This window comes from Canis lupus, chromosome 9 (genome assembly GCF_003254725.2).
Source record: "Canis lupus dingo isolate Sandy chromosome 9, ASM325472v2, whole genome shotgun sequence".
In the NCBI taxonomy this organism is placed as follows: domain Eukaryota; kingdom Metazoa; phylum Chordata; class Mammalia; order Carnivora; family Canidae; genus Canis; species Canis lupus.
In genome coordinates this window covers 50,106,510-50,134,270 of record NC_064251.1, presented here as the reverse complement: position 1 = coordinate 50,134,270, position 27,761 = coordinate 50,106,510, and the positions used below count along the sequence as shown (strand labels likewise).

General features: G+C 64.2%; 2 protein-coding genes and 1 long non-coding RNA gene across 15 annotated transcripts; 2 read left to right on the top strand and 1 right to left on the bottom strand.

Moving 5' to 3' along the window:
* The first annotated feature begins 38 nt into the window (after positions 1-38).
* Positions 39-11,795, top strand: EGFL7 (EGF like domain multiple 7). Of its 12 annotated transcripts, none has more exons than XM_049114322.1 (10): positions 39-245; positions 4,404-4,494; positions 8,161-8,282; positions 8,542-8,658; positions 9,412-9,527; positions 9,726-9,821; positions 9,926-10,090; positions 10,744-10,808; positions 11,151-11,412; positions 11,536-11,795. In XM_049114322.1, exons 3-10 carry the CDS (start codon positions 8,203-8,205, stop codon positions 11,556-11,558), a joined length of 924 nt encoding a protein of 307 aa, XP_048970279.1. In that variant the 5' UTR covers positions 39-245; positions 4,404-4,494; positions 8,161-8,202; the 3' UTR covers positions 11,559-11,795. The 12 variants fall into 12 exon arrangements, with proteins under 12 accessions (XP_048970279.1, XP_048970276.1, XP_048970277.1 ...); XM_049114321.1 differs by lacking the exon at positions 39-245 and adding an exon at positions 2,802-2,944; XM_049114318.1 differs by lacking the exons at positions 39-245; positions 4,404-4,494 and adding an exon at positions 2,752-2,944.
* Positions 11,796-12,243: 448 nt separating this feature from the next.
* On the bottom strand, positions 12,244-25,252 carry AGPAT2 (1-acylglycerol-3-phosphate O-acyltransferase 2). Of its 2 annotated transcripts, none has more exons than XM_025475837.3 (6): positions 24,943-25,252; positions 16,131-16,264; positions 15,576-15,751; positions 15,284-15,379; positions 13,685-13,757; positions 12,244-12,879 (listed from the first exon to the last, which is right to left on the bottom strand). In XM_025475837.3, the coding sequence occupies exons 1-6, from the start codon at positions 25,122-25,124 to the stop codon at positions 12,716-12,718; spliced, it is 825 nt and encodes a 274-aa protein (XP_025331622.1). In that variant the 5' UTR covers positions 25,125-25,252; the 3' UTR covers positions 12,244-12,715. The 2 variants fall into 2 exon arrangements, with proteins under 2 accessions (XP_025331622.1, XP_025331624.1); XM_025475839.3 differs by lacking the exon at positions 24,943-25,252 and adding an exon at positions 24,171-24,457.
* A 117-nt stretch (positions 25,253-25,369) lies between these two features.
* Positions 25,370-26,214, top strand: LOC112677450 (uncharacterized). Its single transcript, XR_003147035.3, has 2 exons — positions 25,370-25,909; positions 26,052-26,214. It is a non-coding gene; the product is annotated as an uncharacterized LOC112677450 (long non-coding RNA).
* Positions 26,215-27,761: the final 1,547 nt, after the last annotated feature.

Below are 27,761 nucleotides of genomic sequence, written 5' to 3'. Positions count from 1 at the left end.
TCTTTCCCTGCTCCAGGCTTGGCTCGCTCCTTCCTGCAGCCCAGCGCGCGCCTCGCCCGGTGCCCCTCTGCCTCGCGCTCTGACATGCCTGCGCCGGCCCCTGAGAGAGGCTTGGTTTACCCTCTCCTGGGGCTGCAGAGACCAAAAGCTCAGTGGTGAGGGGTCCTGAGAGGGTCCCAGGAGGACCCCGGAGGCCCTGGCCGATCTCCGCCGTGCCCCGCCGCCTGGCCAAACGCGCAGGGAAGGTAAGGCAGCAAGACCCCTTTCCAACACACTTCAGAATATTCAGAGACAGGCAGAGAGACCGCTGCAACCATCCTGCCCTACTGACTGGGGTGGAGGGCAGAAGGGGAAACTGAGGCCCAGAGCCTCCAGCAACAGGAAGCAAAGCTAGAACCATTTCTCTGCAGCCTTGGGATGTCCTGCCCTCAGGGGATGCACAGCACTGACTCCTCCCACAGGTGATTCCCTGCGGGCAGGCTGTGTGTTCCCCAAATGGGCGCCACCAGAGGTGGGAGGAGGGGCTGCTCCGCTGGAGGGAGGGTGGTCCCGGCACCCCCCAGCTGGAGCCCCTTTCACCCATTCAGCACCTAGGGGTGCGCCTGTGGGGCAGACAGCACACCTCATCCCTCTCTAGGCCCCCAGGACCTCCTGGAGTCCAAGCAGGTGTCAGCTCCATCTCTGTTCTCCCCCTGTACCCCCTGCCCTTGCCCCCCACAGTCCCTGAGAAGCTGAGTCCCATGGACCCTAGCCCCCCTGAAGCCCCCAGAGTGGGGGGATGATAGTGGAGAACATGGCCGGGTGTGACAAGTCAGAGCGAGGCTGCTCCTTGGGCACCCTGATCCCAGGCCTCCTTCCCTCAGACTGGTTCTGATCCCAATTCAGGAAGGGGCAGGTCAGGAGGGAAGTGTGGACCCCTGGGGGAGGCACAGAGCCGGTGGGCAGTGGGCAGAGCCAGGGCCCCACCCCGGCTGGCACCCAGGGCCTGGGGAGGCCTGGAGTTTCATCCTCTCCCCATGTTTGTCTCGCACCTCTGTGCTTTGGGGAATCTTTCCAGAAAGTTCTCTAATGTGCCCAAGCTTTGAAGAGAGGGCTGAGCCATTCACTGTCCACACATGTGGCTCATTAGCTATACTTCCATATCCACCCCCCCGGTGGTTTGAGAACTGGGGGTTGCCCCCTGAGGGAGGCTCCCCTGAGAAAGGAGAGCAGCTGTCTTGGTCCTGAGCCATCATAGCCTGTCTCTGTCTCGCTGCTCCCCTGGGGCAAGTCTCCTCCCTCTCCTGGGCCTCGGTTTCTCTGTCTGTACACAAAAGCCCTGAGGTGTGCTGGTTCTTCTACCCTGGGGCTCAGAGCCCATCTCTGGGTGTGGGTCGGAGGGCGGCAGGTAGAGGGTTTAGAGCCCAGCTTGGACCCTATACTCCGTCAAGTACACTCAGCCAGTGCGGGCTGTGGGGAAGGGATGGCGGGGGGGGGGGGGGTGGCGGGTAGAGGACAGGCCGGGCGGGGGGCTCCACCTGCCTGCCCCAGCCCTGCACCCATGGCAGACCCTCCCTGAGCCGTGGGGACGTGGAGGGCACTGGTCCCTCCTGCGCTCAGCATTCCCGGACTATCCGAGCCGCCCCCCACCTCCCTCTTGGCTGGGGTGTTCAGCTGGGTGGGGCTGGAGGGAGGTGAGGGCAAGCAGAGGGTGTTCCAGGTTGGGCGGGGGGCAGGCAGGGGCTGACTCCAGAGCAGGGCTCAAACCCCCAGGACGACCAGAAGGGGTTTAGAGCGGCCCTGCCTGATCCGGGACTCTTGGCCACCTGTGGGGTCTGGTGTATCCTCAGCTGCTGCCCCACTCCCCCCGGGCCCCCACCCACTCTCACAGCAACGGATAGCTGGCTTGGGGGTCCCTGGCACCACCTCAACAAGGAAACCGGGAACCAGTCCAGGGGCTGGGGGTAAACCACCTGGCCAAACTGCGGACACAGGCCCTGTGGCCACCTAGAGGCCCTGCACTCCCCCACCCCACCCCTAGCACCACTCAGGCTGCAGAGGCCAAGGGAGGGAAGAGGGCCAGTGCACATGCTTTGCCCCCAAGAGAGGACACTGCTGGCCTGTCTCCAGGAGCAGGGGACTCACCGCCCCATCAGGCAGCCCTTCCCTGGAGAAGGCCTGAGTCTGCGAGGTGACTGCCCCTCCCTGCCACCCCCACCAAGCCACTCTAGGCCCCAGGGACACATGCAGCTGTCCTCTGACCACCAGCCCGCCTTGCCCAACCCCAGGTCTCTTGTGGCTGGGTGCCCCCTCCCAGGGCCATGGTCCCTCCACATCCCCACACTGTGCCATACACATCTGGGGTGCAGGCGCATGCCCTGGGGGAGAGGCCAGGGTCACAGAAAAAATGGTCCCTTCTGTGGAGCTATAGTAGCGTGGCCGTGGTGCCACCAGGTGGCCAGGCCCAGGGCCTTCCCAGAGTGTCCCGTCCTCCATCTCATACCGAGGCCAGCAGGGTCCAGGGTCACCAGCCAGGCCTGCGCCTGGTCTCTGGCTGCCTCACAGTGAGACGCTGAAGTCCCAGGGGACAGCTCCCCCACCCCTGCCCACAGTTTGGGCAGGCCACCCCCATGATGGCCCCCACCCGTCCCTGGGCCTCCTGTTTGTTCGCTGACAGCTCCCTGTTATCAGCGAGGAACACACACAGGAAGTCCGGCCGGGAAGGGCCCATCCCAATCCTGATTTACACGGGATGGAGCATAAAAAGCCGCCCTTCCTCGCCCCGGGAGGAGCCTCCCTGCCCGGAGACGGCTGTCCACACAGCCCAGATGGACGCTCCAGTGGTCAGGCCAGGCAGGTGGCCTCTGCAGGCGCCTCGGGGCGGCCGGACAGGGGGAGGATCCACCTCTGGCCTGAGGAGACAGCAATGGGGGCCAGGGCCAAGCCCGGGCCCGGGCAGGATCAGGTATGGTGGGGGTTGCCTTTGGGGGGGCAGGGAGCAGCCCGGGCAGAGTGAGCGCCCCTCAGCTCCTGCCAACCTGTGGACCGCAGCACCTGTCGGCCAGGCATGTGCCCATGCAGCTCTGCATCCTGCCCTCTGGCCACTACCACGTTTTTCTCCCTAATGGTGCCGTTCCCACTGCACGGAGGACACTCGGGCCCCTTGGCCAAGGGCACCTGCGGCAGGTGTCCCAGTCTAGACTGACTCTGGCCTGCCCAGCTGGGATGCTTAGCCCTGGGGGGCCCAGCAGCCACAGCGACTTCCCCTTCACACACCCTTCTGGCCGACTCTGCTGTCCTGGAGAAGCCCCTAAGGTTGGCTTGGCTCTACTGTCAGAGCCGGGGGTCCTAGGACCATCCCCAAGGGTGGGCAAGCACTCATGGCATGGATCTGGGAGAAGAGGTAGGGGGCTCTGGCCTCATGCAGCGGAGCCCCAAAGCCAAATCTGCAGCCAGGATGAGCCATGCTCCTTGGGTACCCTGGACAATGGGACCAGAAGGAGCCCCTCGCTTCCTGCTGGGCTGGCTTCAGGGACATGGGTGGGGTCCTGAGGCAGAGGGCCGGCCCACCGCAGACTGTAGGGGAGCCCCTGCCTTCTCTCCCCCACTGACCAGAGTTTCTGAGTCCCCACCCAAAGACCCCAGCCCAATGGAGGCCTCTTGGGCCACAGTAGTCGTCTGTGTGGGGAAGCCCCGGGGTTCAGATGAAGAAGCAGAAAATGGGGCCTTAGCCTGGGTTAGTAGCACAGTGAGGACTAGGGACCCAGCCAGTTTGCAGGACTCAGAGGGTCAGGGACAGGATGGGGGCAAGGGACTGGGTGGGGAAGGTCTCCCCTAGGTCTGGCTCTTAATTCTTCACTGCTTGGGTCTGGGGGAGGCAGCCCCGCTCAGGTGTGGGGCCCAGGACCTGAAGCCCTTCAGCCATAGGACCCTGCTTTCACGATTACAGGCGTCCCAGCCACAGCTCCCCCCCAGCTGCCCTCAGGCCATCTGCTGGCAGCTTCCAGGGCCCCCTCATTCTGGGGCTTTCTGTTCAGCCATCTGGGGCCCTTCCTTTAGCTCCATGCACCAAAGTAGGCCCCAGCCCGACACCCTGGAGCTACTAGCTCTGCAACAGGCCCTCTCCTTGCCCATGAAGGACCCTCACCCTGGGGCTTTGAGGTCTTTCAGCTTCATGCCCAGCAATCTGTCCATCCCCATCTCCTGGGACCCAGGGCAAGGCCGCCTCTGCCTCTAGGCCGAGAATGTGAGCCACAAGCAGAGCTTGGACCCATTGGGCTTCGGCCATCATGGGGGTAGAGATCTGTTAGGCCAAACGCAGGTGGAGGCCCCGCTGGGGCACACAGCCTAGCCCCCTTCCCAGCGCCCAGACAACTGGGTGACCACGGCTGTGCGCCAACCCACAACATGCCTCCGACCTGCAGACCCCAGCACAAGGGAGGTACACGCGGCCCCCGCCACTCGGAAGAGCAGCTGCCACTGGCGTCCAGGGGATGACAGAGCTCCCCTCTGCAGGTGAGTCCCACAGCAAGCTTCAGGTGCTCTGGGCAGAGGCAGGGGGTCTGGCTGTGCCTGGGGGTGTTGTCCACACACATGCGCTTAGGAGACCAGGGCCCAGGCTCCACTTCCAGGGCAGAAGCTGCAGAGGGGCTGGCCTGCGCCTCCCACATGATGAGGGCTGTGATAACGGTGGTATGGAAGGACCCAAATCACACCAGAGCTCCTAGGTGGGGCCTGCACCTGCTTCCAGCGTGCCAGCCACCTCTCTTGGTGAGCACTGCTGCCACTTGGGGCTGCTGGAGCCTGGGAGGCCCCCACTATAACCATAGGGTGAGTGGGACTCCCTGAGGGCCTGAGGGTGGTCCTGGCTGTCCTGAACAAAGGGGGTGCCCAGCAGGAGTCCTGTGGAGCCCCATCCTGGCACACTGGTTGGGAGGGACGCTTAGTGGGGTATCTAGGGTCCTGGCAGGCTCTGCCAGCCACAGCGCTCCGTGCCAGCTGGTGTAAGTACGGGGTCTCTCTGCCTTGGGGGTCATTACGTCCATCCTACGTGTGGCTGCGAGCTAGTGGCCAGCTTTGGTCAGGCCCTGACGCCTAGGGAGCTGCTCACCCGCCTAGGGAGCTGCTCACCCGGTTGTGACGGCCATCCTCCTCCGTTTGGCGCTCAGCCTGGGAGGTCTAGGGCCCCCCTCCCTCCGCCCCTGCCCCTCCCCACCCCCCCCCCCGCCAGAGCGCGTTCCCCACACAGCCTTGAAGGCACCTGACCCACCTCCCAGTCTTGCGTCCCCATGGCCTTGGGGGCCTCGGTCCTGTGTCTCCTGTGGCCTTGGGGGCCTGGGAGCGGCTGGGGAGGGACAGCGCACTCGAGCTACTCAGGGGCCTGCCCGCGGGGCGCCGTCCGCCGCCGGCCTCAGTGTCCCCATCTGCTCAATGGGGGCGGGCGGGGTGGAGGGGAGCTCGGCCCCCCCCGGGGCGGGGTCGGGGCGGGGCGGCGGGCGGGACCGGGGCCCCTCGGCGCGGCGGCGGCGGCGGCGGCGGCGGCGGCGGCGCGTGCGCGCCCGGCTCGGGCGGTGAGTGCGGAGGGAGCGAGCGCGGGGCCGGGGGGCGCGGGGAGCGCGGGGAGCGCGGGGGGCGGGGTCTGCTCGCCGCGCGCCGGGGGCGGGGGAGGGCGGGAGCCGGGGCGCGCGCGGAGCTGGGGGGCGACGCGGAGCGACCGCGGGGAGCGAGAGGTGAGCGGGCCGGGCGCGCCGGGGGGCCGCGCGGGAACAGGACCCCCGGCTCTGCCCGGATCCTGCGCCCGGTCCCGAGAATGGGCCCAGGGGCCCCGGGAAAGGGCGCCCCCTGCCGGCACCAGGCTACGAGCCGGGCCGCTGGGGGATGTGGGGGCCGGGGCCCGGGCCGGGGGCGCGGCGCAGCCCCGCACCCGCGTCCGGGGCCTGAGCGACCCGCAGGGCCTGGCCCGGGGCCTCGCCGGCCCCAGACCCCGTGTCTCTCTCCATCCTCGCCCCCTCCCCCGGGGATCCGGCGTGCAGGAGGACGGGCGGCTTGGGGCCGGCGGCGGAGGGGACGCTTCGCCCCCCGCCCCCCCCCCGCCTCTTGTCACCCGCCTTTCTGCCCTCCCAGGGTCCAGAGCACCCCCCCCCCCCGCCCCTGCTCCGGGCCGCCGCGGTGCGGAGAGTCAGGCCCCTCCCTCTGCGGAGCCAGCCCTCCCGGGTGGGCCCCCGCGAGCTTGCAGCGCGGGCAGGTGGCTGGGGAGGGAGGTGGCAGGATGGGCTCCTGCTGACCCTCAGGGAGGAGGGGACACAGTTGCTTCTCAGCTGCGGCGCTGCGGCCACCCGCCCCCCCACCCCCGCCGTATCTCCCCCGCCCAGCTGGGCTGCAGAGGGAAATGAGACTGCCAGGCCAGCACCGGGGAGGTAGCGCCATTGGCCTCCTGCGGCCCCAGAGGGCAGGACTTGAGAAATTGAGTCTCTCCTGTTTTAAAGCATGGTCCCCTTGTAAGCGGCTTTCCATGAGCAGGGCAGGTGCTAGGGTGGTATCCGCGGGGCAGTTGGCCTCGCAGAGTTGGGCCTTACCCAGCGCAGGTAAGCACAGGGTCTGTGGAGCCCTGCTATGCTCCTACCCAGCTCCCCCTCCCCCACCCAGGGCCCTGGACCCACCCCTACCTTCCCAGCCCTGTGCCACCTGTTCCTGTAGTTTCAATTCTTGCTGAGACCCCTAGGAGTGCCCCTAGTCGTGTGCTCCCCCTGGGCCCGTTCCCAGAGCACCCTGACCCACAGGACATGCCCCTGCCCCGAACTGCTGAGAAGCACCCCACTGTCCCCAAACTAAGATCTGGCACCTTGGCTTTGCTGCTTGGGCCACCGACAGAGAACAGAGGGTCCACAGAGGACTCCTCCCGCCCCCCAGCTGCCTCCCGCCTCCCCAGGTCCATGAAGTGCAGGGGACCAGAGCAAGGATCCACTGCCTGCCGGCCATGTGGACCCTCCCCTTGGGCTTCGGCTTGGCAGGCCGGAGGGCTCAGTTAGTGCCCATGGTGGTCACTCTTCATGGGGCCAACTATCAGGGCTGGACAAGGGGCCTCTGAGACCCTAGTGGTATCTGAGGGAACCGAGTTCCAGAGACAGGGCGACCCTCCCCTGATTCTACCTTCTGCCACACAGCAAGCAGTCCAGCTATCCTCTGTGTCCTTCCTGCTGGATGCCCTGCAGGGCCAGGGGCTGCCCACTTGGGTGGAAGTCAGCCCCTTGGGGGCCTCTGATGGGGTGCCTGGAGCCTCACGTGTGCACGGCAGCACCCCCCACCCCTATCCCCAGCCCACCACACAGGCCCCTCTGCAGGTAGGCAGGCAGGCAGGCACGGCAGGTAGGCAGGCAGGCAGGCACGTCGCGGACCATTAATTCTGGGCTGGGCTTTCTCACATTCTGAGGAATGAATGCTTCCTCAGGTCCCCCGCGTCCGTGCCCCTTCCCTAGGACAGAGGGATGGCTTTGGCTCCACTGGCATGTGGGGAGGGCTGCTCCAGTCATCCCCTTTCCCCCCACACTGTCCTGGGAGCCCTGGACCAGACCGGTGGGACCCCAGCATAGGAGTGACTCCATCTCGTGCAGGCTCTGCCCCACTCTGAGAGGGACCATATGGCTCCTCATATGGAGCACCTGTACCCTTCATACACTCCCGTGCCTCCCCCATGGCTCCCCGTTGCAAATGAAGACACTGAAGGCCAGAAGGCCAAGGCCCTGGGCTGGCTGTTCCCACCACCACCACCCATGTGCAGACTGACGTGGGGACTGCCCGGCCAGGACACAAGGGCGCTATGTCCAACCAGGGCAGGGAGAGCTGGTCCAGGTGCTCTCCTGGGCCCCCACCTCCTCAAGTGAACTTTGCAGGAGCTGCAGATGTTGCCTCTGGCCCCAGGCGGGGGTCGGGGGGGCAGGGGTGTGCTTCTGTTCCTGCCATCGCGGCCCTTCTGTGGTTCCAGGCTGCTTGTGACCTGCAGGGGCAGGCAGGTTGCAGGAGGGGGAACTGCCTCTGTCTTTGGGGGCTTCCCCGCCCCCCCAGAGGCCGCAGGGGGTGGTGCCAGCAGAGAGGCTACACTGGGCCAGGGAACAGCCTCCCCCAGAGGCACGGGGTGAGGAGGGGTCTGCAGATGGGTTTATGGGGCTGTGCCTTTGGCTGCAGGCCACCCGGAGGAGAAGGCCGTTGCACCTGCAGACGTGGGCCATGTGTGACTCTAGGGAGCTGCTCCTGCTGTGGTTTCTGGTGCTGGCAGTGGGTGGCACTGAGCACGTCTTCCGGCCTGGGTGAGTCAGAGCCGTGGGGGGCTCGGGCCTCAAGGTGCCGCCGCGGTGGGGGTGGGCAGCCAGCTGCCCTCAGGGCAACCCCAGGACTCGGGGAGCCAGGGCTGGTCCTGTGGTTTTCACACTTGCTGAGAGTCTTTCCTGTGGTGGCGCCAGGAAGCCCCTTCCTCAGGTTCTTGGCTCCCTTGGTTGCGGGGCTGGGAGGGTCTGGGCGCAGGGCTGGAAGCTGTGGGACTGACTTGCTGGCCTCCCCGCTCTGTAGCCGCAGGGTGTGTGCCATCGGGGCTCCCAGGGGCCCTGAGTCTGAGTCTTTTGTGCAGCGAGTGTACCAGCCCTTCCTCACCACCTGTGATGGTCACCGGGCCTGCAGCACTTACCGGTGAGTGCCCCTCCCCATCTGCCACTCGGCCACCTGGGGCCCAGGAGGGCAGTGTGCCCCAAGGTGGGGAGCCCGGGGCCCAGCATGGTCACAGGGACTCCCCAGGACCATGTGAGTAGATGGCAGAGGCTGACACCCGCTCTGCACTGGGCGGTCTTAGTAACTACAGGCGTCCTCACCGGGGTGCACTTGTGCTCCCCGCATCTTTGGAGGGTTTGCCCTCCCTGTCTCCTGCCCTCTGCTTTTGGGGTGTTGGCTACAAGTTCTTACATGTTTGAGATGATGGCTGCCTCCCCAGAAACCCGCCTCAGAGCTCCAGTGGGAGCCTCTCCCCAAGAGGCCCCTGATGGTCACAGATGGAGACCCTGGTGCCACAACCCACCCCCCCAACCCAGGCCATTCTCATGGCCTAACCGCCCGTGTGAGGGGGCATGTCTCCTCCAGTCCTGAGCTGTGGAAATATGGTTTAAAGATGTTTTGTTCTCTGTGGGGGTCTCAAAGACCTTCCCGTGGGGTCCCCTCCACTGGCCAAGCAGGTGAGGGCAGGGTGGGTGGGGCCCAGCTAGGGGCTGGCTGAGAAGGGGCTGGCGGAGCCCCATTTATGAACACGTCTCCTCCCCACCTGCTCAGGGGAGGGGTCGGGAGCGCCCTCAGCACCCACGGACTCCTGTGCCCTGGGAGGGAAGGTAGGGTACGCACCGGGCAGACCAGCTGGTGCTGCCGGTGACTCGCTGCCCCCCCCGTGCCCCCCAGGACCATCTACAGGACAGCCTACCGCCACAGCTCTGGGCCGGCCTCCCCCCGGCCTCGCTATGCCTGCTGCCCTGGCTGGAAGAGGACCAGCGGGCACCCCATGGCCTGTGGAGCAGGTGAGAGGTGCAGGCTGCCCCAGGGCCCCCAAGACCTGGTGAGGCAGCAGTCCATCCCACCCTCTGGACACTGGGCAGAGCACCTGCCGCTTTTGCCTGAGTGGAGTGCCTCCTCACCGTATGGCACCCCTCCCCTGGCTGCCACCCCTGCAAGGCCCTGGGGACCCCTCAGTTTGTGATGGGCCTCCCCCTCAACAGCAATATGCCAGCCACCGTGCCAGAATGGGGGGAGCTGTGTCCAGCCAGGCCGCTGTCACTGCCCTGCAGGATGGCAGGGCAACACCTGCCAGACAGGTGAGGCTGGTTCCCGTCCTCCCTGTGGCCTCTCGCTGGGTGCCTGGGGTGGCCCCCTGATGGGCGGGTGTTGAGGGGGCTCAGCAGCACCCGCCTTCCTGCAGACGTGGACGAGTGCAGTGCTGGAGGGAGCAGCTGTCCCCAGTGCTGCGTCAACACCGCCGGGAGTTACTGGTGTCAGTGTCGGGAGGGGCACAACCCATCCACAGATGGTGTGCTCTGCCTGCCCGAGAGGGGGACCCCAAGGGTAGCCCCGAACCCCACAGCAGGTAAACTTCCCGCTTGCCCCTCCCAATCCTTGCTGCTGTGCCTGGGAGGGGGGCCAGAGGGGCATCACCCCGTAGATCTGTGCTGGGCAGTGGGGGCTGCCGGGGGCCACAGGCCATTTTCCCCAGGGGAAAGATGGGTGGTGATTCCTTGGGGGCATTGTGGGGAGGGTCGCTGGGGGGGCCTCATCTCAGCCATGAGGGTGGAAGAAAGCCCCTACCCAGGGTCTTCTCTGTGTCCCTGCCTCGGCAGCTGGGAGACACCACGCCTCTGCTGGCGACGGGACATTATTACTTTTGGTACGCGCTGTGACACTTCAAACTCGTACCGTGAGTAATAATGCGCTGTCGGCAGCCTGGCCTCAAGAGTGCGACATGGACCTCAGCTTGGACAGCTCAGCAGGGACTCTGGCACCGAGGGGTAGGCAGGGTGGGTGTACCTGCCCAGGGTGCACTGACATGCAGGGCCGCCTCCCTGACATTCCGGCCGGCCTATAATGGGGCGGGGCTCCTGGCAGCTGGGGCTTGATCTCCCATCGCCAGGGCTGCGCCCCACACTCAGCGGAGGCTGAGGGGCCTCCCCATGGAGGCAAGAAGCCAGCCTGAGGAGTGGGGTAGGGGGTGCGGGGACTGACTCAGGGCTGGGATCTCCCCAGGTGTGGACACTGCAGTAGAGGAGGAAGTGCAGAGGCTGCGGTCAAGGGTGGATGTGCTAGAACAGGTGAGGCCCTGTGCTGTCTCCTGGTGTGGATCAGACCCTCAGGGTGGTTGTGGGTTCAGTGAGGGTAGCCCCAGGAAGGAGGTATCCTGGCTACTGACAGCCCAGGCTGGGCAGGGGTAGCAAAGAAGAGGGGCCGAGCTCGGCTGTGCACCTGCAGGCAGCACAGAGAGCCTGAAGCCCACCCCTACCTTTGTCCCTGTGGCCTGATGAGTCCTTGGAAGCTCTGGTCCTGGGACCCCTTGCCCCAGTCCTTGGGGACCATTGCCAGCTGGACAATGTGGTGTCCATCTGTGCCCAGCACCTGGTTCTCCCACCACAGAAGCCCCTCTGGTCAACATACAGGGCCGCGCACATGGAGCCGGGTCTGGGAGTGGGCACAGCCCTTCCTGGCCTCAGGGCTCCAAGAGCCTGTGCGACAGCAAGGACCCCTTCTGCCCACAGAAGCTGCAGTTGGTCCTGGCACCGCTGCACAGCATGGCCTCTAGGGCCCTGGAGCACGGGCTCCCAGACCCCAGCAGCCTCCTGACCCACTCCTTCCAGCAGCTGGACCGCATCGACTCCTTGAGTGAGCAGATCTCCTTCCTGGAGGAGCAGCTGGGGTCCTGTGAGTGCCACCCACCCCACAGAGCTGCCAGGACCTGGGCCTGGGGCTAGGAGGCCATAGCCTTCAGGGGAGGTGGTGAGGAGCGGTGGTGACCTCTGACCCCACCCCTTCCTCTGTCCATAGGTTCCTGCAAGAAGCAGCCATGACAGGCCTGGCCGGGGTCCCCACTCTGGCTCCTGAGAGCCTGTGCCCGCTGTGCTGGGTCAGGCAGGAGGGGACGGCCTGCCAAGACAGGGTGGGAGGAGGGGCCCCACCAGGCCGGCACCCCTGCACCCCGACCGGTGGGTGGACCCGTGGCTGAGGGATGGTACGAGGGTCTTGCTTGCTGGGGTGCATGTCGGGGGCACCTCTGATCTGTGTCAGAATAAAATGAATGTTCAGGAGCTGCGGTGTCCTGGGTGGGTTCTAGAGGGCGATCGAAAGCTGATGGGGGCCGCCTGCTGGCTGGTGCAAGGAAGGAGGGGCAGCTGTGGGACACAGAGAGGAATCCAGCCACAGCGGGGGGCCCCCTCCATGGGGTCTTGGCCCTCTCCAAAAGGGGTGAGAGCAGGTAGATTCTGGGAGAGACTGACCTCTGGGTGCTAAGGTAGCTCTACCCCCAGCTAGCAGCCAAGAAGCAAATCTTCATCCTCTTCCCTGACTTGCAGCATGCCCGCCCCCATCTAGGTGGATATCCCCACCCCCAGGAAAGTGTACCGCAGGGTGACCAGGGGCCTGGCCCTTGGGGGGGCGCCAGGGACGGAGAGGCTCCCACAGTGCAGCCCCAGCGGGGGTGCGGCAGCCCCGGGCGCTGTGCCACCCACCCGCCCCAAGTGACCACAGCTCACCAGGCACTCGGAGACTTCATTTATTAAAAAACACGGACGGAGTGCAGTGTCTGGCAGGCTTGCTCCCAGGCTCCCCTGAGGTCCAGGTTGCACAAGACTGATGTGTGCCCCTCACCTCCAGAGTCCCACTTCTCCCCAAGGGCCGGGGCTGGCCATGCAGCCTGCAGGCCCAGACTCTGGCCAATCGTCCGGAGGCCCCAGGCCATGTAGTTTAGCCCTGCTCCGCCAGCCCCACTGGGCCCCAGGCCTGCTCCCGGGTCCCTGAGGCATGAGGATGGGCTTCTGGGGAAGGCTCCAGACTTTCCTCTGGGGGACGTCAGGACCAGGGACAGGACCTGCATCCGGGGCCCAGAGGAAAGCTGGGGGACCTTCAGCAGTAGGACACAGTGATGTTCAGCTGTCAGGGCAGGGAGGAGGTTCCTCTGTCCCATCTCTAGCCAGGCCCTGCCTCAGCCAGGCCTCGGCTACTGGGCTGCCTAGGAGCCCTGCCTCGCAGTGGCCCCATTCTCCTGGGCGATCTTGGATATGCGGAAGAACGTGGTCCTCATGGCCTGGTGGCAGGTGTCCATAAGCTTGGGGACGTCTGCGACTGTGAGGCCGCTGGTGGGGATGGCATCCAGCACCTCCACCCTGATTGTTCCTATTGGGGGTGAGCTGCATCAGTGCCTGGCCACCTGACCCAGGCCTGCTGCCCTGGCACCCCTGCAGCCTCCTGTCCCTGCTCCAGTGCCCTTCTGCTCCTCCGCCACCTGCTGGTTTTCTCTGTGCAGCAGCCCAAGGCCCAGGCCAGGAACCAAGCCTGGTTCCATTTTGGACACCCTGGTCTCAGGTGTTGGTTTTTAATTGACAATAATCCTCGTAATCAAACACTTAGCTTCTAAGTCTGCCTTTGGTGGGTTCTGACAGCCACATGCTCCCTGACGGGGCCCCACCCAGGGTACAGAGCATTCCCTCCCCCAGAAGTGTCCCCCACCGCTTCCCGGCCCCCCCCCCCCCATCTTCCATGGTGGCCTAGATGAGGGAGGACGCAGCCCGGCTCCTCCCCCCCCTCCCCCCCCCCCCCCCCCCCCCGCCCCGCGCTGCCCTTCGACCTTTGACCCTACCCTCCCACCCAGGCCCTAGGAGCCCACATTGAGGGCCAGGACCAGGAGGGCTGGGAGTGGCCCCCGAGCTCCACAGCGTTGGGCACCTGGGAGCACTACCCAGCCTGTGCCACAGTGCATGGACTCGGGTACCCTAGGCCCCTCTGCTGGGAAGCGGGCCCATGACTGCCCAGCTCAGCTTGCAGCTGCAATTCCGGATCCTTCCTGCCTCCTTTCACTCACCAATTGGTCAGTGGCCTACAGTGACCACCCAGAAATGGGAACTGTCCCATCAGGGGCCTGGGCATCCTAGTAAGCAAGCATGAGCCAGGCTGCATGTGCATGCAGGGGCTGGGGCGCTACCTGAGCTGAAGAGCTTCGTCTTGGGGTTGTAGAAGGAGGAGAAGCTGGAGTAGACGATGGGGATGATAGGCACCTGTGGGCGGGAAGCCGTGCTGCCTGAGGACATGCAAGCCCCAAGGACCAGCTAGCAGGGGTGGCCCCGCCCTGCCACCTACCTGCCTCCAGGCCCTTCCACGCATTGACCCCTGGGCCAGGGACACCTTTCATGCCCTGGGTTAATGATCACCCCGAGGTGCTGCTTCTTACCCTGGTGCCTTCCAGGAATACAGCCGGCCCTGCCCCCTGCCCCCTGCCCCCTGCCCGCCTCCAGCTGCCCCCAGCACTCCACAAACTCACCCTGCACACCTTCACTCAAGCATCCCCTCCACCAGGAAGCCTTCCTGGGCTGGCACATGTCCATGAGTCATGTCTGTGCCCCCCCTCCCCTACAGTTTAGGCAGAGGTTACTTTGGCCCTTCTGCCCACCCCTCCCCCATCCTTAAGCCGGGCAGGGGGGAGGGGACACCTAGGGTGATCATTAACCCTGGCAGTCAGGGAGCCTCTCCCTGGTACCAGTAGGGATGAGGCCTGGGACCTGGGTAGGTAGGCTGCAGTCTGGGAGGCCCTGGGGGGGAGACCACCAGACCCCAGCAGAGCCACCGCGTCCTCCCTCCTTTCCCGGCAGCCCCCGGCGTGTGGCAAGGTGCCCCCCACCTCCCGCAGGCCCAGGGTCCTCCACCCGTCCCTGTTTCCCCACCCCCCAGGGGCGCAGCTGGCTGCCTCTGAAGGGAGAGCTGCACCTGGCCCAGCTCAGGGCCGACACCAGGGGGCGCCAGAGGCCACCGGCACAGTGGGAGCGCAGAAGCAGCGCCACGGGGGCTCCGGGGTGGGGGGTGGGGGGCAGACCCGCATTGGGCAGGACGGAGCCCCTACCCTGGCCGCTGACAATGACTTTTCCCTGCACAAGCTCCCCCAACAGCACCCGGAGTGGAACAGGGCACCCTCCACCCACCAGGGCGCACTGCCGGCGCATGGGCACACTCCCCCGTCCCGGCCTCACCCCAAGCGCCTCCTGGGTGGAGACCCACGCGGAGGTCCAGGCCCAGTGACCTACAGAGGCCCACCACACAGTTGCAGCTCGCTCTGTCCAGCCCTGCCCCCAGCTCGGGTCCTGCTCACGGGGCTTCCCAGCCCTGCCCCAGCCCTGCCCCAGCCCTGCCCCAGCCCTGCCCCAGCTTGCGGCCCACAGCACCGAACAAGCACTTGGCCTTCCTGAGAGCTCCCAGCAAGTAGGCCCACAGCCTCTGCCTTCTGGGGGCCCTGCCTGGCTGGCTACGGGGGCGGGGGTGCTGAAGCCCCAGGCGCCAGCCCCCAGGTGACAAGTGTGATGGTACCTGGTTGCTGGACCTGCTCAGGCACCAGCCTTGATGCTCAGGGTGGGGAAAGGGCCCAAAGATCTTCCCCCCAGCAGGTCAGAAACCAGGTGCTGCAGGGGCCATAAGGCCCTGTGCCTGCCTGGTGGGAGGTGCTCTGTGAGCCCCGGTGGCCCTAGCCTGGCTAGGCAGTCGCCTCCAGCTTTAAGTCCCCCTGGACCCTCTGGGAGGCAGTGCCCTGAAGTACCTGGGTCTGGATGGCCAGGTAGAAGGCACCTTTCTTGAAAGGTAGCAGGTCTCCATTGTCATTCCGTGTGCCCTCAGGATAGATCCATACTTTGAGCTGCAGGGAGAGGGAGAGGAGGCAGCTGTAGCAGTCCCAGGCCGCCATCCCCTCTTGGGGAGCCCCCCTCCTGGGGAGCCCCATTCTCAGCTGAGACCACCACCCACCTGGCTCATGCACAGCCCTGCCCCTGACCTCTGTGTGCCCAGAGTTGGAGCATCTACATAGCCACGCAGGCCCCGAGCCCCACACTCACATTCTCCCTGACCATGCGCTCGCCTACATCGGCCATCACGGTGACAGCGGTCCTGGAGTGCTGCCGGTTGATGAAGAAGATGCCCCCGAGGTACATAATCAGGCCCACAGGCCCCAAGAAGAGCAGCTCCCGCTTGGCGATCTGCACACAGCGCTCGGGTAGGGCCTCCATAAGGCCTGCAGGAGGCCACGGGGCCCCAGGCAGGTGGGGGTCATGCTCAGAGCCTGGCAGCCACCTCCCCAAGATGGAGAGAACCAGCCCCGTGCCTCGACCACCAACAGGCCTGGGCCGGGTCATGCCTTCCCACTGGCTACCTGGCCAAGCCATTTGGCCTCTCAGCCTGTCACCCTGCATGTAAAGGGAGGGGTGAAGCAGAGCTCCCAGTGCCAGGTGAGAGGCAGAGCCCTGGACCCAGCATCAGGCACACAGAGAGCTGTCATGTCCCCCGGGCCTGGGTCTGCCCTCCTGGCCCCCCAGCTCATCCAGGCCCAGGCTCCACCTCTCTGAAGCAACCCCCCAAGTTCCCCCAGCAGCCCCCCTGCAGCCCTGGCTTACCCATCATGTCCAGGATGCTCTGGTGGTTAGAAATGATGACACAGGGGTGGTCCAACTCCAGCTTCTGGCGACCCTTTATCTCGAAACGAAGGCCAAATACATACTTGAAGCTCAGGACAAACCATTGGATGATCCTGAGGGGAGACGTGGTCAGTGAGAGGGGCCCCACAGCCCTGCACTCCATCTTGGGCTCCGGCCTGGGGCTGGCCTGGGGACAGAGCCACAGTAAAGAGACACCCTCCCCCCGCACCGCAGACGGAGCCCTGGCAAGCCCTCTCATGGGCTGTGCACGGCCTTGAATTCACCTTCCCCCCAAAGGCCTCTAGGTCCCATCCCTCAGGGGACAGTGCGAGCTGCCCCATCTCCCCCTTGCTGGCAGGAACACGGAGGATCAAGCACAGAAGGGGCGAGGCCTCCAGGTGCTGGACCCCTGGCAAAGGGGAGGGCATCCACTTGTACATCTGTTTTCCGGGGACCTACTGCGTTGCCCTGCCCTCACCCCACACCCTTGCTTGTTCAGCCAGGGGCAGCTGGAAAGGGACCGGGGCTAGGCTGGGTCTCCGTGTCAGTGACCCAAACCCCAACACGGAGGGGTGCCTGGCTGGCTCGGTTGGTATGATGCCTGATCTCAGGGTTATAGATTCAAACCCTGTGGGGGGTAGGGATTACTTGTAAAATCATTAAAAAGTAAGAAAATAAAAAACCCAACAGAGAGAGAGAGAGAGAGATCCCTGCACCCCTGCAGAGGTCATGGGCCCCCACCCACACGCCCTGGGGAAGGAGGCCCGGCCAAGGGAAGGGACCATCCCTGCAGGACAGTGCCACCCCAGGGAGAAGGCAGCCATAGCGAGTGCAGAGCTTTGCAGGGGCTGAAGATTGCTTGGGAAGAAGGAGAAGAGCCATCCCGATGAGAGGAGCACAGCCAGCCAGGGCTTACACCCCTACCCCTGTCCTCGGAGCAACCCCACCCTCCCCTTCTCATGGCCTACAGCTTGAATGACTGCCCGGGGTGATGGAGAGAGTCAGGGAGCCAGGTGTGTGTGGGCCTGGGCCTCCCCGGCTTCAAGTCTGCAGCCCTTCCAGCCCTGGCGCCCTAAGGATCTGCCCCAGAGCATCACGACCTCCTGGGGCCACATCCAGGCCTCATTGGCAGGCTTGAATGGCTCTGTGTGTGGGGACACATCTGCAGGTGCTGGCTGGTCCTGGAGAGTGCAGCGGGGACAGTGCTCCTACTGGAACAGGCTCCATTAAGGGTCAGCCTGCAGGGTGATGGAGCCCAAGGCCTGGGGCTTGGTGCTCTGTAAACCCTCCCTGCCCATCCCCTGTGGGCGGCAGGGGGCTGCACATATGCCACCCACTGGGCCAAGGGGTTCCGGCCCAGAGCTGTTCTGCTGTCACAGAGGTTCGGGCAGCCCTCCCTCCCCCGCTCCCGAGCCCCCGTTATCTGATCTCGCCAACAGTCCTCGTGGCAGGGGAGAGATTTCCACTTTCTGCAGGAGGGGGAGTAGCCACGCAGGGCCTGGAGACGCCTCTGGACAGAGCGGATTCAGGACAGGCTCAAAGCCAGACTCTGGCTTTTTTAAATCATCGTAAAATGCACATGGCCCAGAATGTACCGACTTAAGTGCTGCTGGGTGCACATTCAGGGGCGTCCCCTCCATCCGTCCCCAGAACGCGTTCTTCCCAGACTCTATCCCGAGATACATGGGCCTCCTGTCCTGCAGCCCCTGCACCCAGTGCCTGTGGATTGGGTCCCTCCAGGCCTCCTGGGGGCCAACCCCTTGGGATCTGTCCTTCCACGTCTGAAAAGCCAGCCTCTCCCTCAGCTGTGCCCCTTTCACAGAACAGAGCTCCTGTGAGAGGGCAGTTACCATCATCCTGTCACAGATGGGGACACCGAGGCTCAGGGCTGCCTGCACCGTTAGACCAGCCGTCCTCCCCAGGATCTGCCAGCCGCGGCCAGATCGGGCCTGACCCACCCAGTCCGTCCCCACCCCTCACCAGGCCCCAGACTCGCGGAACAAGCTGAGCGGCCGCCCTGCCTCCAAGGGCCCAGGTGGCACCATCCATGGAGAGTCCACGCTTGTTTTGGTTCAGGTCATGCTTAGGATTGTGGGACGGAGTCTCACATGGGGCTGCAGGTCCTGCACTCCAGGGGAAGGCTGCTTCCCTGCTCCTCTGCCCCTTCCCCTGCTGTGTGTGCTCTTTCAAATAAATAAATCTTAAAAAAAGAAGAAAAGAAATCTGGTCCCTCTTTCAGGATCTGATCCTAAGGCAGGCACAAGGCAGGCAGGCCTGCAATCCTCCAGCGTGGTCTCTTCTTTTTTTTTTTTTTTTCTTAAAGATTTTATTTATTCATGAGAGACACAGAGAGAGAGACAGAGACACAGGCAAAGGGAGAAGCAGGCTCCATGCAGGGAGCCTGATGTGGGACCCGATCCTGGGACTCCGAGATCACGCCCTGGGCCGAAGGCAGGCGCTAAAATACTGAGCCACCTGGGGATCCCTAGCGTGGTCTCTTCTAAGGGGCGCCCGGCAGGCTTAGCCAGTGGAGAGTGTGGCTCTTGATCTCCGGGTTGTGAGTTCAAGCCCCACGTGGGGCGAAAGGATTACTTAAAAATAAAGTCTTAAAAAAGAAAAATCTGAAAGGGTCTGAATGTCCCAGTGTGGGAAGAGGTGGGGTGGAGCCAGTGAGGCCTGGACGCCAAGTCCTGCAGTGACAGGTCACAAGCGCCTCCTGCTGGCCAAGGAGCGCGTTCTCTCTGCTGGAGGCACCTGCTGGCTTCTCTCTCTCTCTCTCTCCAAATTATGGCAAAATATATGTCACATAAAGTCTATGATTTTAATTATTTTTTAATATTTTATTTATTTGAGACAGAGCATGAGCAGGAAGGAAGGGCATAGGGAGAGGGGGAAGCAGGCTCTTCACTGAGCCGGGAGCCCCACGTAGGACTCCACCCCAGGACCCCGGGATCATGACTGAAGCCCAAGGCAGACGCTTCATTGACTGTGCCACCCAGGCACCCCAACATTTCAATCGTTTTTAAATGTCCGATCATTGGCATTAAATCCACCCACACGGTTGTGCAGTCGTCCCCACCATCCATCTCCAGGATTCTTCTCTACTTCCTATTTGGATTTCTTTGCATATTTAATTTAAGGGATTGACTGCAAACTGGTTTTTCTGGAACTGGGAGGTCCTGTGCAGAGATGTCCGCCAGTGGGCAGCCCAGGGCGGCAGGGCACAGAGCAGCATGCTCTGCACACCTGCAAGAGGGATGCATCTGCGCGACCCAGAACACACGCCAGCCACTGCTGCCCAAGAAGGGCACCCCTAGTCCTAGAGGGGACAAAGCATTCTCTGCAGGCCATACCCGCCCACCTGCCTTCTTCTTGTCACAGTTTCAAGGTTTTTAGTAAAAGTGTTGAGAAAGTCTATCATTTTAACAGTTTTCTCAATGTGAGAAGAAGCAAACCAAGCTTTGCTGCAGTTCCTGCAGGCAGCACATGTTTCTGGGTGCCCAGCAGGCCCTGCCTGGGAGACAAAGCCTGGAGGGTCCCTGCTGGGGGAAGGAAGAGCACACTTACAACGTGGAGGCAGGTGGGAGTGCTCCCTCCCCTGCGCTGTGCCGAGGGTGTGACAGGAGCCCTCAGTTTTGTTCAGAGGGCAGCCCCACAAGGTGGGCACACTCGGGACACCCACCCCACAAATGAGGGGTGTCTAGGCTAAGCAGTTAGGCCACTTGCTAGAGGTCTCACAGCAGGGAAGCTGGGATGGCGGGAATCCGCCTCCTAACCTGGTTTTTGGAAAACAAGTGAAAAACCCCAGGTAAAGGACATGCCGGAGGAGCAGTGAGGATCCAGGATTGCATGATGGAATTCCAGAATTGCAAAAGCTACGTTCTTTCCCTTCCCCAAGGCCCTGTAGACCCCACCCAGCAGGGATGGTGGTGACGCTGTCCCCTCAGCCAGCCTACAGCAGCCGCCACTGTGCCCTGACTGTCTACCTCACCTGACTGCCCCTCCGCCAGCCGCAGGGCTGGGGGGCTGCCCCATCAGAAGCCAGGGCCCCAGAGCTTGAAGCAGGTGTCCCTGGCGCTGGCCCCAAGACAGGTCACACTACTCTAGCCCCCAATTCCCCAGGGGAGGCTAGCGAAGGTGGAACCAAGGTTACCTGAAGCCCAAGCGGCCTGGGGTGGGCTGAGGGCCTGACTTTCCAGAAGCACTGCTGCCAGTAGCCAGGTGGGGGGCTGGTGTCACCTTTACACCTCAAGCCTCCCCCCCACTTCCCCTAGCCTCCCCGAGCAGGACCAGTCCTCAAGCAGATGGGATGCCCTGGCCACCCCTGGATCTTTCTCAGGAGCCCTCTACTTAACCCCAGACTTGAACCGCTGAGAACACCTGAGCACAGTAAACACCACGGATCCTGCTGGAGCCCACGGGAGCCCACAGGAGCCCACAGGAGCCCATGGGAGCCCAGGCTCACTCCCATCCAGCCTCCTTGGACTTTCTATGCTCAGCCTGAGGACACCCAGGCCCTTCCCAGGCTCTGGGTGAGACAGATCAGATCCTGGTCCCTGCTCACTAGCCATGACCTTGGGCATTGTGCTTGACCCCAGCCCCCCACCAAGGTTCCATTCCAGCCTGTGAAAGGAGATTGAATCCAGGACGCTGAGACCCCTAGGGGCAACTGTGATGATGAGGCCACAAGCAGATAAGAGGAACCCAGAGTAGGTGGCACAAGAGCCCCCAGCCATCTGTTCCACAGACTCCAGGCAGCTGGAAGAAGTTCAAGGCCAGGCCCTGGCCACCTGCTGACCTTTGCCCTCAGCCCCTGGCCTTGGGCTACATTACTATCCCAGCGGGTGGCTGTTTTAACTGAGGCACGCCAGTCCTCAGCCAGACCCCTCTGGGTGGTCCTCAGTGGGGCTCACCTGGGGATACCCCTGCCAGGAAGGCCACACAGAGCCACCAATCTGCTCGGGGAATAGGAGGCCCCAGAGAGACACCTGGCAGAGCAGGAATGTTTTCCAACAAGTGTCTTACAAGCTGGAGCACAAAGAGGGGACATCCCTGGGGTGGGGTGGGGTTTCCAGCCTGAGCAGAACCCCACGGCGGGTAAGAAGGGCAGTCCGGGGCGAGCAGGAGCCTGGGGACAGGGTAGGGCCAGCAAGCCAGGATGTTCAGAGCTGACCCAGGATGTTCAGGACTGCGGGGAGCTCTGGTTTCTGGGCCTGCAGGAGCACATCCAGGGAAGGGAGTCTGCCACTGGCCATCCTACTCCAAGAGAAACAAAGGCAGACCCTCTGGCAAAACCAGGATCCCTGGCCAGCCCCCACGTGCCACGGGGCTCCCGGACTGCACTGGGTCCCCATCCATTCCCTCCCCAGGGCACAAACTACGGAGTGGCTGGAGCGCTGGCTAAGAAGCCAGACTCTGACGGGAGCAATCCCCTCTCCTCCCTGCTGGAGCCTCCTCACGGGCTGCACAAACGGAAGAGCCTCGCTGCCCCACCTGCCTGGAAGTGGAGAGCTGTCCACCCACTATTTGCATCCCAGCCATTTGGGAGAATGCAGAAGCAGGCAGTCCAGCCCTAAGGCCCTGCCGTAGCAGTGGCATATTGGTCCCTGAGCACAGGGGAGCCACAGGATGGAAGGGGCTGGAAGCTCTCCATGCACCCGGGCCGCCCAGCTCTGGTCTCCTTCCATGCACAAAAAGCTCATGCCTCCAGTGAGGAGGCCGTCACTAGGGTTTCCTGATCCTGCAGCCAAACTCAACGTTCACGCACACAGAGCAATCTCACACTTGTCTCTGGCAAAGGGCATCTGCCTCCTGGGGTGAGAAAACGTGGTCTCATACTCCACCCAAGCCTGATACACAGGCCCCAGCCAGCCTGGAGGGATCCTTGGTCTCAGCCCCCAGCGGGTCAGAGTCTCCTCGGCTCTTCTGTTCCCATCACTGTTCCCTGTACCCTCAGAGCTGGACTCTAGCAGGCAAAGGCCTCCTTAGAGAGGGCCTGGCCTGCGGCTGCTCAGACATGAAAGCAGGGAGGGGACAGAGCAGGGCTGCTCCCCCAACTCCAGGCACCCAGAGCCCGGGTCTTGGGTCCCATGGCCGCCCTGGCACCGCCCCGCCCTCGTGCTGGGTGGGCAAGGGGAAGCACAGACCGTGTCCTGCGGAGTCACTGCTGGTGGGTCTGCACCCCATCTCCACCACCTCCTAGCTCTGGGGACTCCAGAGGACAGCCTCTTCCCTCCTCCCGCCGCTCAGGAGGCCTTAGCTTCAGGCGGCACCTCCAACCCTCCATCTGTGCCCACAGTGGAGGCAGGAGGTGAGAGGAGAGACAATGGCGTCCAGGGAGGGGGGTCATCGGCGGGATTGGAGAGGAGCAGCCAGATGCCCCGGGGCGCTGGGGGGTCAGGACAGACAGTGGAGGGGGTACCTGGAGGGGCCGCAACAAGGGAGTGGGGACCCTCTGCTCAGCCCCTCAGGCACCTCCGCCTCCAGTCTCCTGGGTCCTGTCCCGGGGCAATGCAGCAGCTCCCCCCCACCACCGGCCTGCCCCGTGGGGGACTTCCTGCCCCCAGCATGCCCCACCGGCACCCCCACTTCAGCTACAGCCGGCGGGGGGTCTTGAGAGTCATCACTGTGACCCTTCCCTGTGGGATCTAGGGGTCCAGGGGAAGGGGGCTGTGACCCCTCCCCGGGGAGAAGAGCACCTGCTGTCACCTGTCAGTGTCCTGGGGTGGCCCCTTCACAGAGCCAAGTCTGGGAGCTGCCCCGGCGTGGGAAAGCAGTAGGAAGCTTCTATTGAGTCCTCTCAGAGCCTCTAGGGTCCCTGGGGGGGACCAGAATCTCAGATGAGACTGGGGCTGAGAGCCAACACCAGGGGCCAGGGGTGCAAGGCCAAGGGAAGGCCTGATCAAAAAGGGAACTGGGGACTTCCGACTTGATCCCTGGGAAGTTCTGAGGCCTGAGTCAGTCCTTTAAAAAGACAAGGAAGCTGCTCATAAAGAGGCCATCTGATGACACAGTGTGTAAAGGAGGGTCACCTCCTGGTTTTCCGGTCACTGCTGCTGAAAACCTGCTCTGGGCCCAGCTCTCCACCCACGCCGCAGGACGGCTAGACTCAGGCCTCCCCGAGGCCTCAGAACCAGATGTGCTGTCCACAGGCCTGGCTCTAGGAGGGCAGCGCTGCCTCCAAGAAGCCCATCAGCCTGTCGCTCCCTGAACCCACACCCCTCACCCTGCCTTGAGGCCAGCCCCCAGCTAGGGCTGAGAGGAGGCTCCAGCTGTGAGCCTGCTGCCTGCAGGGGACCCTAGGACCTTAACGTCAGGCCCAACCTCCAGAGAGGTGCATTGCCTCAGGCGCCCCCACCCCAGAGTGGTGTTGGCCCAGCTTGGAGGAACTCCCTGGAAACAGGTCCTCCCCTCCCCAGGGCCATTCCATGCGGTTAGACTACCAGAAGGGCCACACAGGGGCTGTCCCTGGGGTCGGCACTCCCTGGGATGCTGGCCTGGACCATGCTGGAGGTGGGCAGGGGCACCAGAGACCCATGAGCAAGTCCACTGAGTCCTCACCTACTCTGGGTACTACAGGAAAGCCACAAACCCCTGAAGACAGGGTCCAGGGGACCCGGTGAGGGCCAGTCCCGGCAGCACCCGCTGGCTGGATGGACAGGGCAGAGTTGGCATAAAGTCAGCACCCCTCACCCGCTGCCCCTGTGAGCATGCAGGGGACTGGTTGCTCTGGGACCTCTGTCCCCACGGCAGGCCACAGCCAAGAAGCCATTGCAAAAGCCACAGAGAGAAATGTTGGCAACAGCCCTCCTGGGACAAGAAACCGGGAGAGAAGGCAGGAAGAAGCCCCCGCCCCTTAGCACCTGACCCAGAGAGGCCCCCAACTCTTGAGGCCTGCCTGACCTCTCCGCCCCACACCCACCAGCCACAGAGGTGTCCACTGAAGGATCCCAGCCACCTCTGCCTTCCTTCCACCGTGAGGCTGGACCTCAAGGGCCCAAGCTTCCCGGAGCCTCTTACCTTCTCAGGGGCCCCGCAGGGAAGGCGGGGCTCCAGGCCGAAACGGAGCACAGGTGCATTTATCACCTGGCTCCTGGCGGCGCCCCCCCCACCCCCCCTGCGGCCCCCGCAGGAGGGGGCGCGCAGAGGACAGGCACGCCTGGCTGTAAAGCCCGGTCCAGGCAGGGCGGTGCTCCAGCAAAGCTCCCCAGGGGCGAGCCCGGCCGGCGGCTGCTCCTTCCCCGCGGGCGGGGCCGGTGGCGCCCCTCCCAGCTGGCCCGCCGCCCAGCCTCCCCGCGCGCCGCTCCGCCGCCCGCCACCGCGCCCCGAACGCCCTGCGCGTCCCGCGGGCCCTTTGGCGGGGCTCAAGGACGCGGCGGCGCCGGATACTGACACACTGTTTAAATCCCTCGGGGATCGCGCCCCGCCGGGGCCTCGGCCGGGCGCGGAGACATTGTGACGTGGGCTCCCGCGGACACGTGCCCGCCCCCGCCGCGCTCTCCCCGCTGCGCGGCTGGAGAGCCCCGGAGCCGCGGGAGCCCCGCGAGCCGCGGGCGGGGCAGGAAGGAGAGACGCGAGAGAAGAAAGTTAGGGAAGCGGAAGCGGGCGGCGGCCCGCGCCCCGCTCCGCCCCGGCGCCGTCCCCGCCGCGGCTGGTACTGTCCCCCGCAGCCGGCACTGTCCCCCCTCCCCGCCGGCGCAGTCCCCGCGCACCCCGGCCCCGCCCGGCGCTCCCCGCCCCGCCCCGCCCCAGCCCGGCCCCCGGCCCCCGGCCCCGGCCCCGGCCCCCTTGCCTCATGTTTTCCACGCTCCGGCCGCCGTGGCGCAGCAGGCAGACGACCGAGGCGGCGGTGGAGGCCAGGACGCAGAGCGCGCAGTACAGAGTGATCCTGCTGTAGAACCTGACGGAGCGGCTCAGCTGCACAAGCAGCAGCAGCAGCAGCAGCGCCGCGGTCACCCACGGCCACAGCTCCATGACCCCGCCGCGCCCAGACCGCGCCCTGGCCGCCGGTCCCCGGAGCCCCGACGGCGGCGCCGGCCCCGGCTCCCTCTCCGCGCTCCCCGGGCAGGCGCGAGGACGACGGGTGGGCTGGCGACAGCTGGCCTCCTCCCGCGCGCCCGCGCCCCTTATTGCGCCGGCGGAGGGGCGGGGCGGCCCGGGGCGGAGAGGGGAGCGAGCGCGCCCAGGAAGCTGCTAGGTGAGGCGCGCCCCGCCCCGCGACTGCCCGGCGGCCGCGCGGTCCCCGGGGGCCGCCCCGCCCCGCCCCGCGACACTCCCCCTGCCCGGGCCGGCCCCTGGGTCACCTGGCTCCTGGCGGCGCCCCCCCCACCCCCCCTGCGGCCCCCGCAGCCGGTTAGCCTGAACTCTGGCACCGCCCCCCACGCACAGTCTGGGCCTCTGCCGCCCGCCCTGCCTCCTGTTGCCCACATCCCCGCGGCCCCTGAGCCCAGAAGCATGCTTCTAAAGGCGACCCAAGGACGCGACCGGTGGCAGCCGGGTCACCAGCCAGCCACACAAAGGAGACCCTGAACCTTGCCCGAATGACTGCCACCTGGGCCACCTGGGCCACCTGCGTCACCTCCTTCGGGTACCCTGGTACGGTTGCAGGGAGACCCAGCCGGCCCTCAGCAGAGCCTGGTGGGCATACGCAGATTCCTGGCGGAGGCACTAGGAATGGAACAGGTTTCTGAGCCTGGCTGAGGGTGCCTGCTCTGGGTGCCAGGAACAATGTGTCACCGGGGGCCAGGAGCAGATACCGGGTGATTGCATTCACGTCAGTTCAGCCATCTGCCAGGGCCTGGGATGGGAGGAGAGCCCCGCCTGGGCATGCAGGTCAGCGTCCAGGGGCAGGGGCAGCACGTGTCCTCCCCTCTGACTGGCGGTCCTGTGTCTGCTTTCCAGAATGCCGAGGTATGCCTGGCACTCCGAAGGGCATCAGGAAGTATCTTATGGGTCTCTTGGGTTTCTTAGATGCTGAGGCAACCTGTTACCGAAATACTCTACTGACGGCCCCCAAAACAGATCTGGTTTTGCCCACAAATACAGAAGCTTGGCTTTTGAGATACATGGGAACCCGTGGCTCTATGGGAGGTGGGGTTCCCTGCATGGGTGTGGCAGCCTGTTCACAGATGCTCCCAGCGTTGCGCCTTGGGGGAGATCGCTTCAGCCATGGTATACTGGTGGCGTCTCTCAGTGGGACCTTGAGAGTGTCTCAGCTGGGTCTTCATCTGTCTGTGGGTCCATGGCTTTGTGTCACTGTCAATATGCCCACTGGCCTCTTCCACTCTTGCAACATTCTCCCGCTGCTCCTCCAGAGAAAGCCTGGAGCCCTTCAGGGATGGGGCGCTGGCCCCGCCCAGCCTGCAGGCTGTAGGATTTATGGGCCCCTGGGCAGGCGGGTAGCAAGACCTGAGGAGAGCATGTGGGGGGGTGGGAGTGGGTAGCCTGCATTCAGAGGTGTGGCCGGCAGCGGGGTGGAGCCTGGATCACGTTGGGCTTCTTAGCTGTAAGCAGTGCCTGCTGCTGACCCTCAGCGGACCTCCACCGACCAGATGAACGGAATCCAGGCCTCACACCCCTGCAGGGCAGAAAGGGCCACTTTACCCAGGGCCCCTTTACTCCCTTCTGGTCCCTGAGCAGCACCCTTTCCAGGGGGACCCCTCCATGTAGGTCACCCACCTTGTCCTGCCTCACCAGAACCCCTTCCTAGCACTTCCTGTGACTTGGTGACATGTGTGTAGGTTTGTGCGTTTGCTGAGCTTCACTGACCCCGGTCAGAGGGCACCTTCATTGGGACCCATCTGTCTTGTTCGCGGGTGTATGACCAGCACTGAGAAGGATACCCGGCGTGCAGTAGGTACTCCCGGCAAATGCATCCCCGTTTTACAGGTGGAAGATGGCCTCCCAGAGGTAACACTCACCCCACTGGAGTGACAGGGGAGGTCACTGTGCCCCACACCTGCTGCCCAGGGGCTGCCAGGTGCCGTGGGACTACCCTATCCGCGAGTTCCCAGGTGGGCAGTGGTTCTGGCCACACCGCTGGGGCCTCACACAGACAGTCTGTTACCCAATCTCACCATCGTCCCCAATTTTCTCCTGGGGAAATGTTGAAAGAAAAAACACTTTTCTTCTGATGGGACAAGGGAGGAGGGCTTGGGAGCTGGAGATGCCCATGGAGGGGGGCATCAGGCTCCTCCGGTGTAGATCTGAAAGAGATTCTCAATACTGTAAAGTCCTGTTTGGAAAGCTGATAAGGGACACCTGGGTGGCTCAGCAGTTGAGTGCCTGCCTTCAGCTCAGGTTGTGATCCCGGGGTCCTGGGATCAAGTCCCACATCGAGCTCCCCAGAGGGAGCCTGCTTCTCCCTCTGCCTGTGTCTCTGCCTCTCTGTGTCTCTCATGAATAAATAAAATCTTTACAGAAAAATATAAAAAATAAATGAAAAGCTGACAAAACCTTTTTCTTCTAGAAGGTGAAGCCCTGAAGAATCTTCTGGGTTGGTGGAGAGAAGAGATTTTCTCTTAAATCAGTGGCTCTCAACTAGTAGGGACCAGCATGGCTCTGCTCAGATTCTGCCCTGGAGCATCACCAGAGCAGGGAAGCCCGGTTTGA

What these genes read in the sequence shown, in the direction of transcription:
- EGFL7 (XM_049114318.1), top strand. Translation starts at nt 2,906, where the DNA reads ATGGGGGCCAGGGCCAAGCCCGGGCCCGGGCAGGATCAG. An exon ending in CCCCATGGCCTGTGGAGCAG is followed by an intron (nt 9,528 to 9,725) that starts GTGAGAGGTGCA and finishes CCCCCTCAACAG; the next exon opens with CAATATGCCAGCCACCGTGC. An exon ending in AGCCCCGAACCCCACAGCAG is followed by an intron (nt 10,091 to 10,743) that starts GTAAACTTCCCG and finishes GGATCTCCCCAG; the next exon opens with GTGTGGACACTGCAGTAGAG.
- AGPAT2 (XM_025475837.3), bottom strand. Translation starts at nt 25,124, where the DNA reads ATGGAGCTGTGGCCGTGGGTGACCGCGGCGCTGCTGCTGCTGCTGCTG. An exon ending in CGGAGCGTGGAAAACATGAG is followed by an intron (nt 16,265 to 24,942) that starts GCAAGGGGGCCG and finishes GTCTCCCCTCAG; the next exon opens with GATCATCCAATGGTTTGTCC. An exon ending in AGCGCATGGTCAGGGAGAAT is followed by an intron (nt 15,380 to 15,575) that starts GTGAGTGTGGGG and finishes CTCTCCCTGCAG; the next exon opens with CTCAAAGTATGGATCTATCC.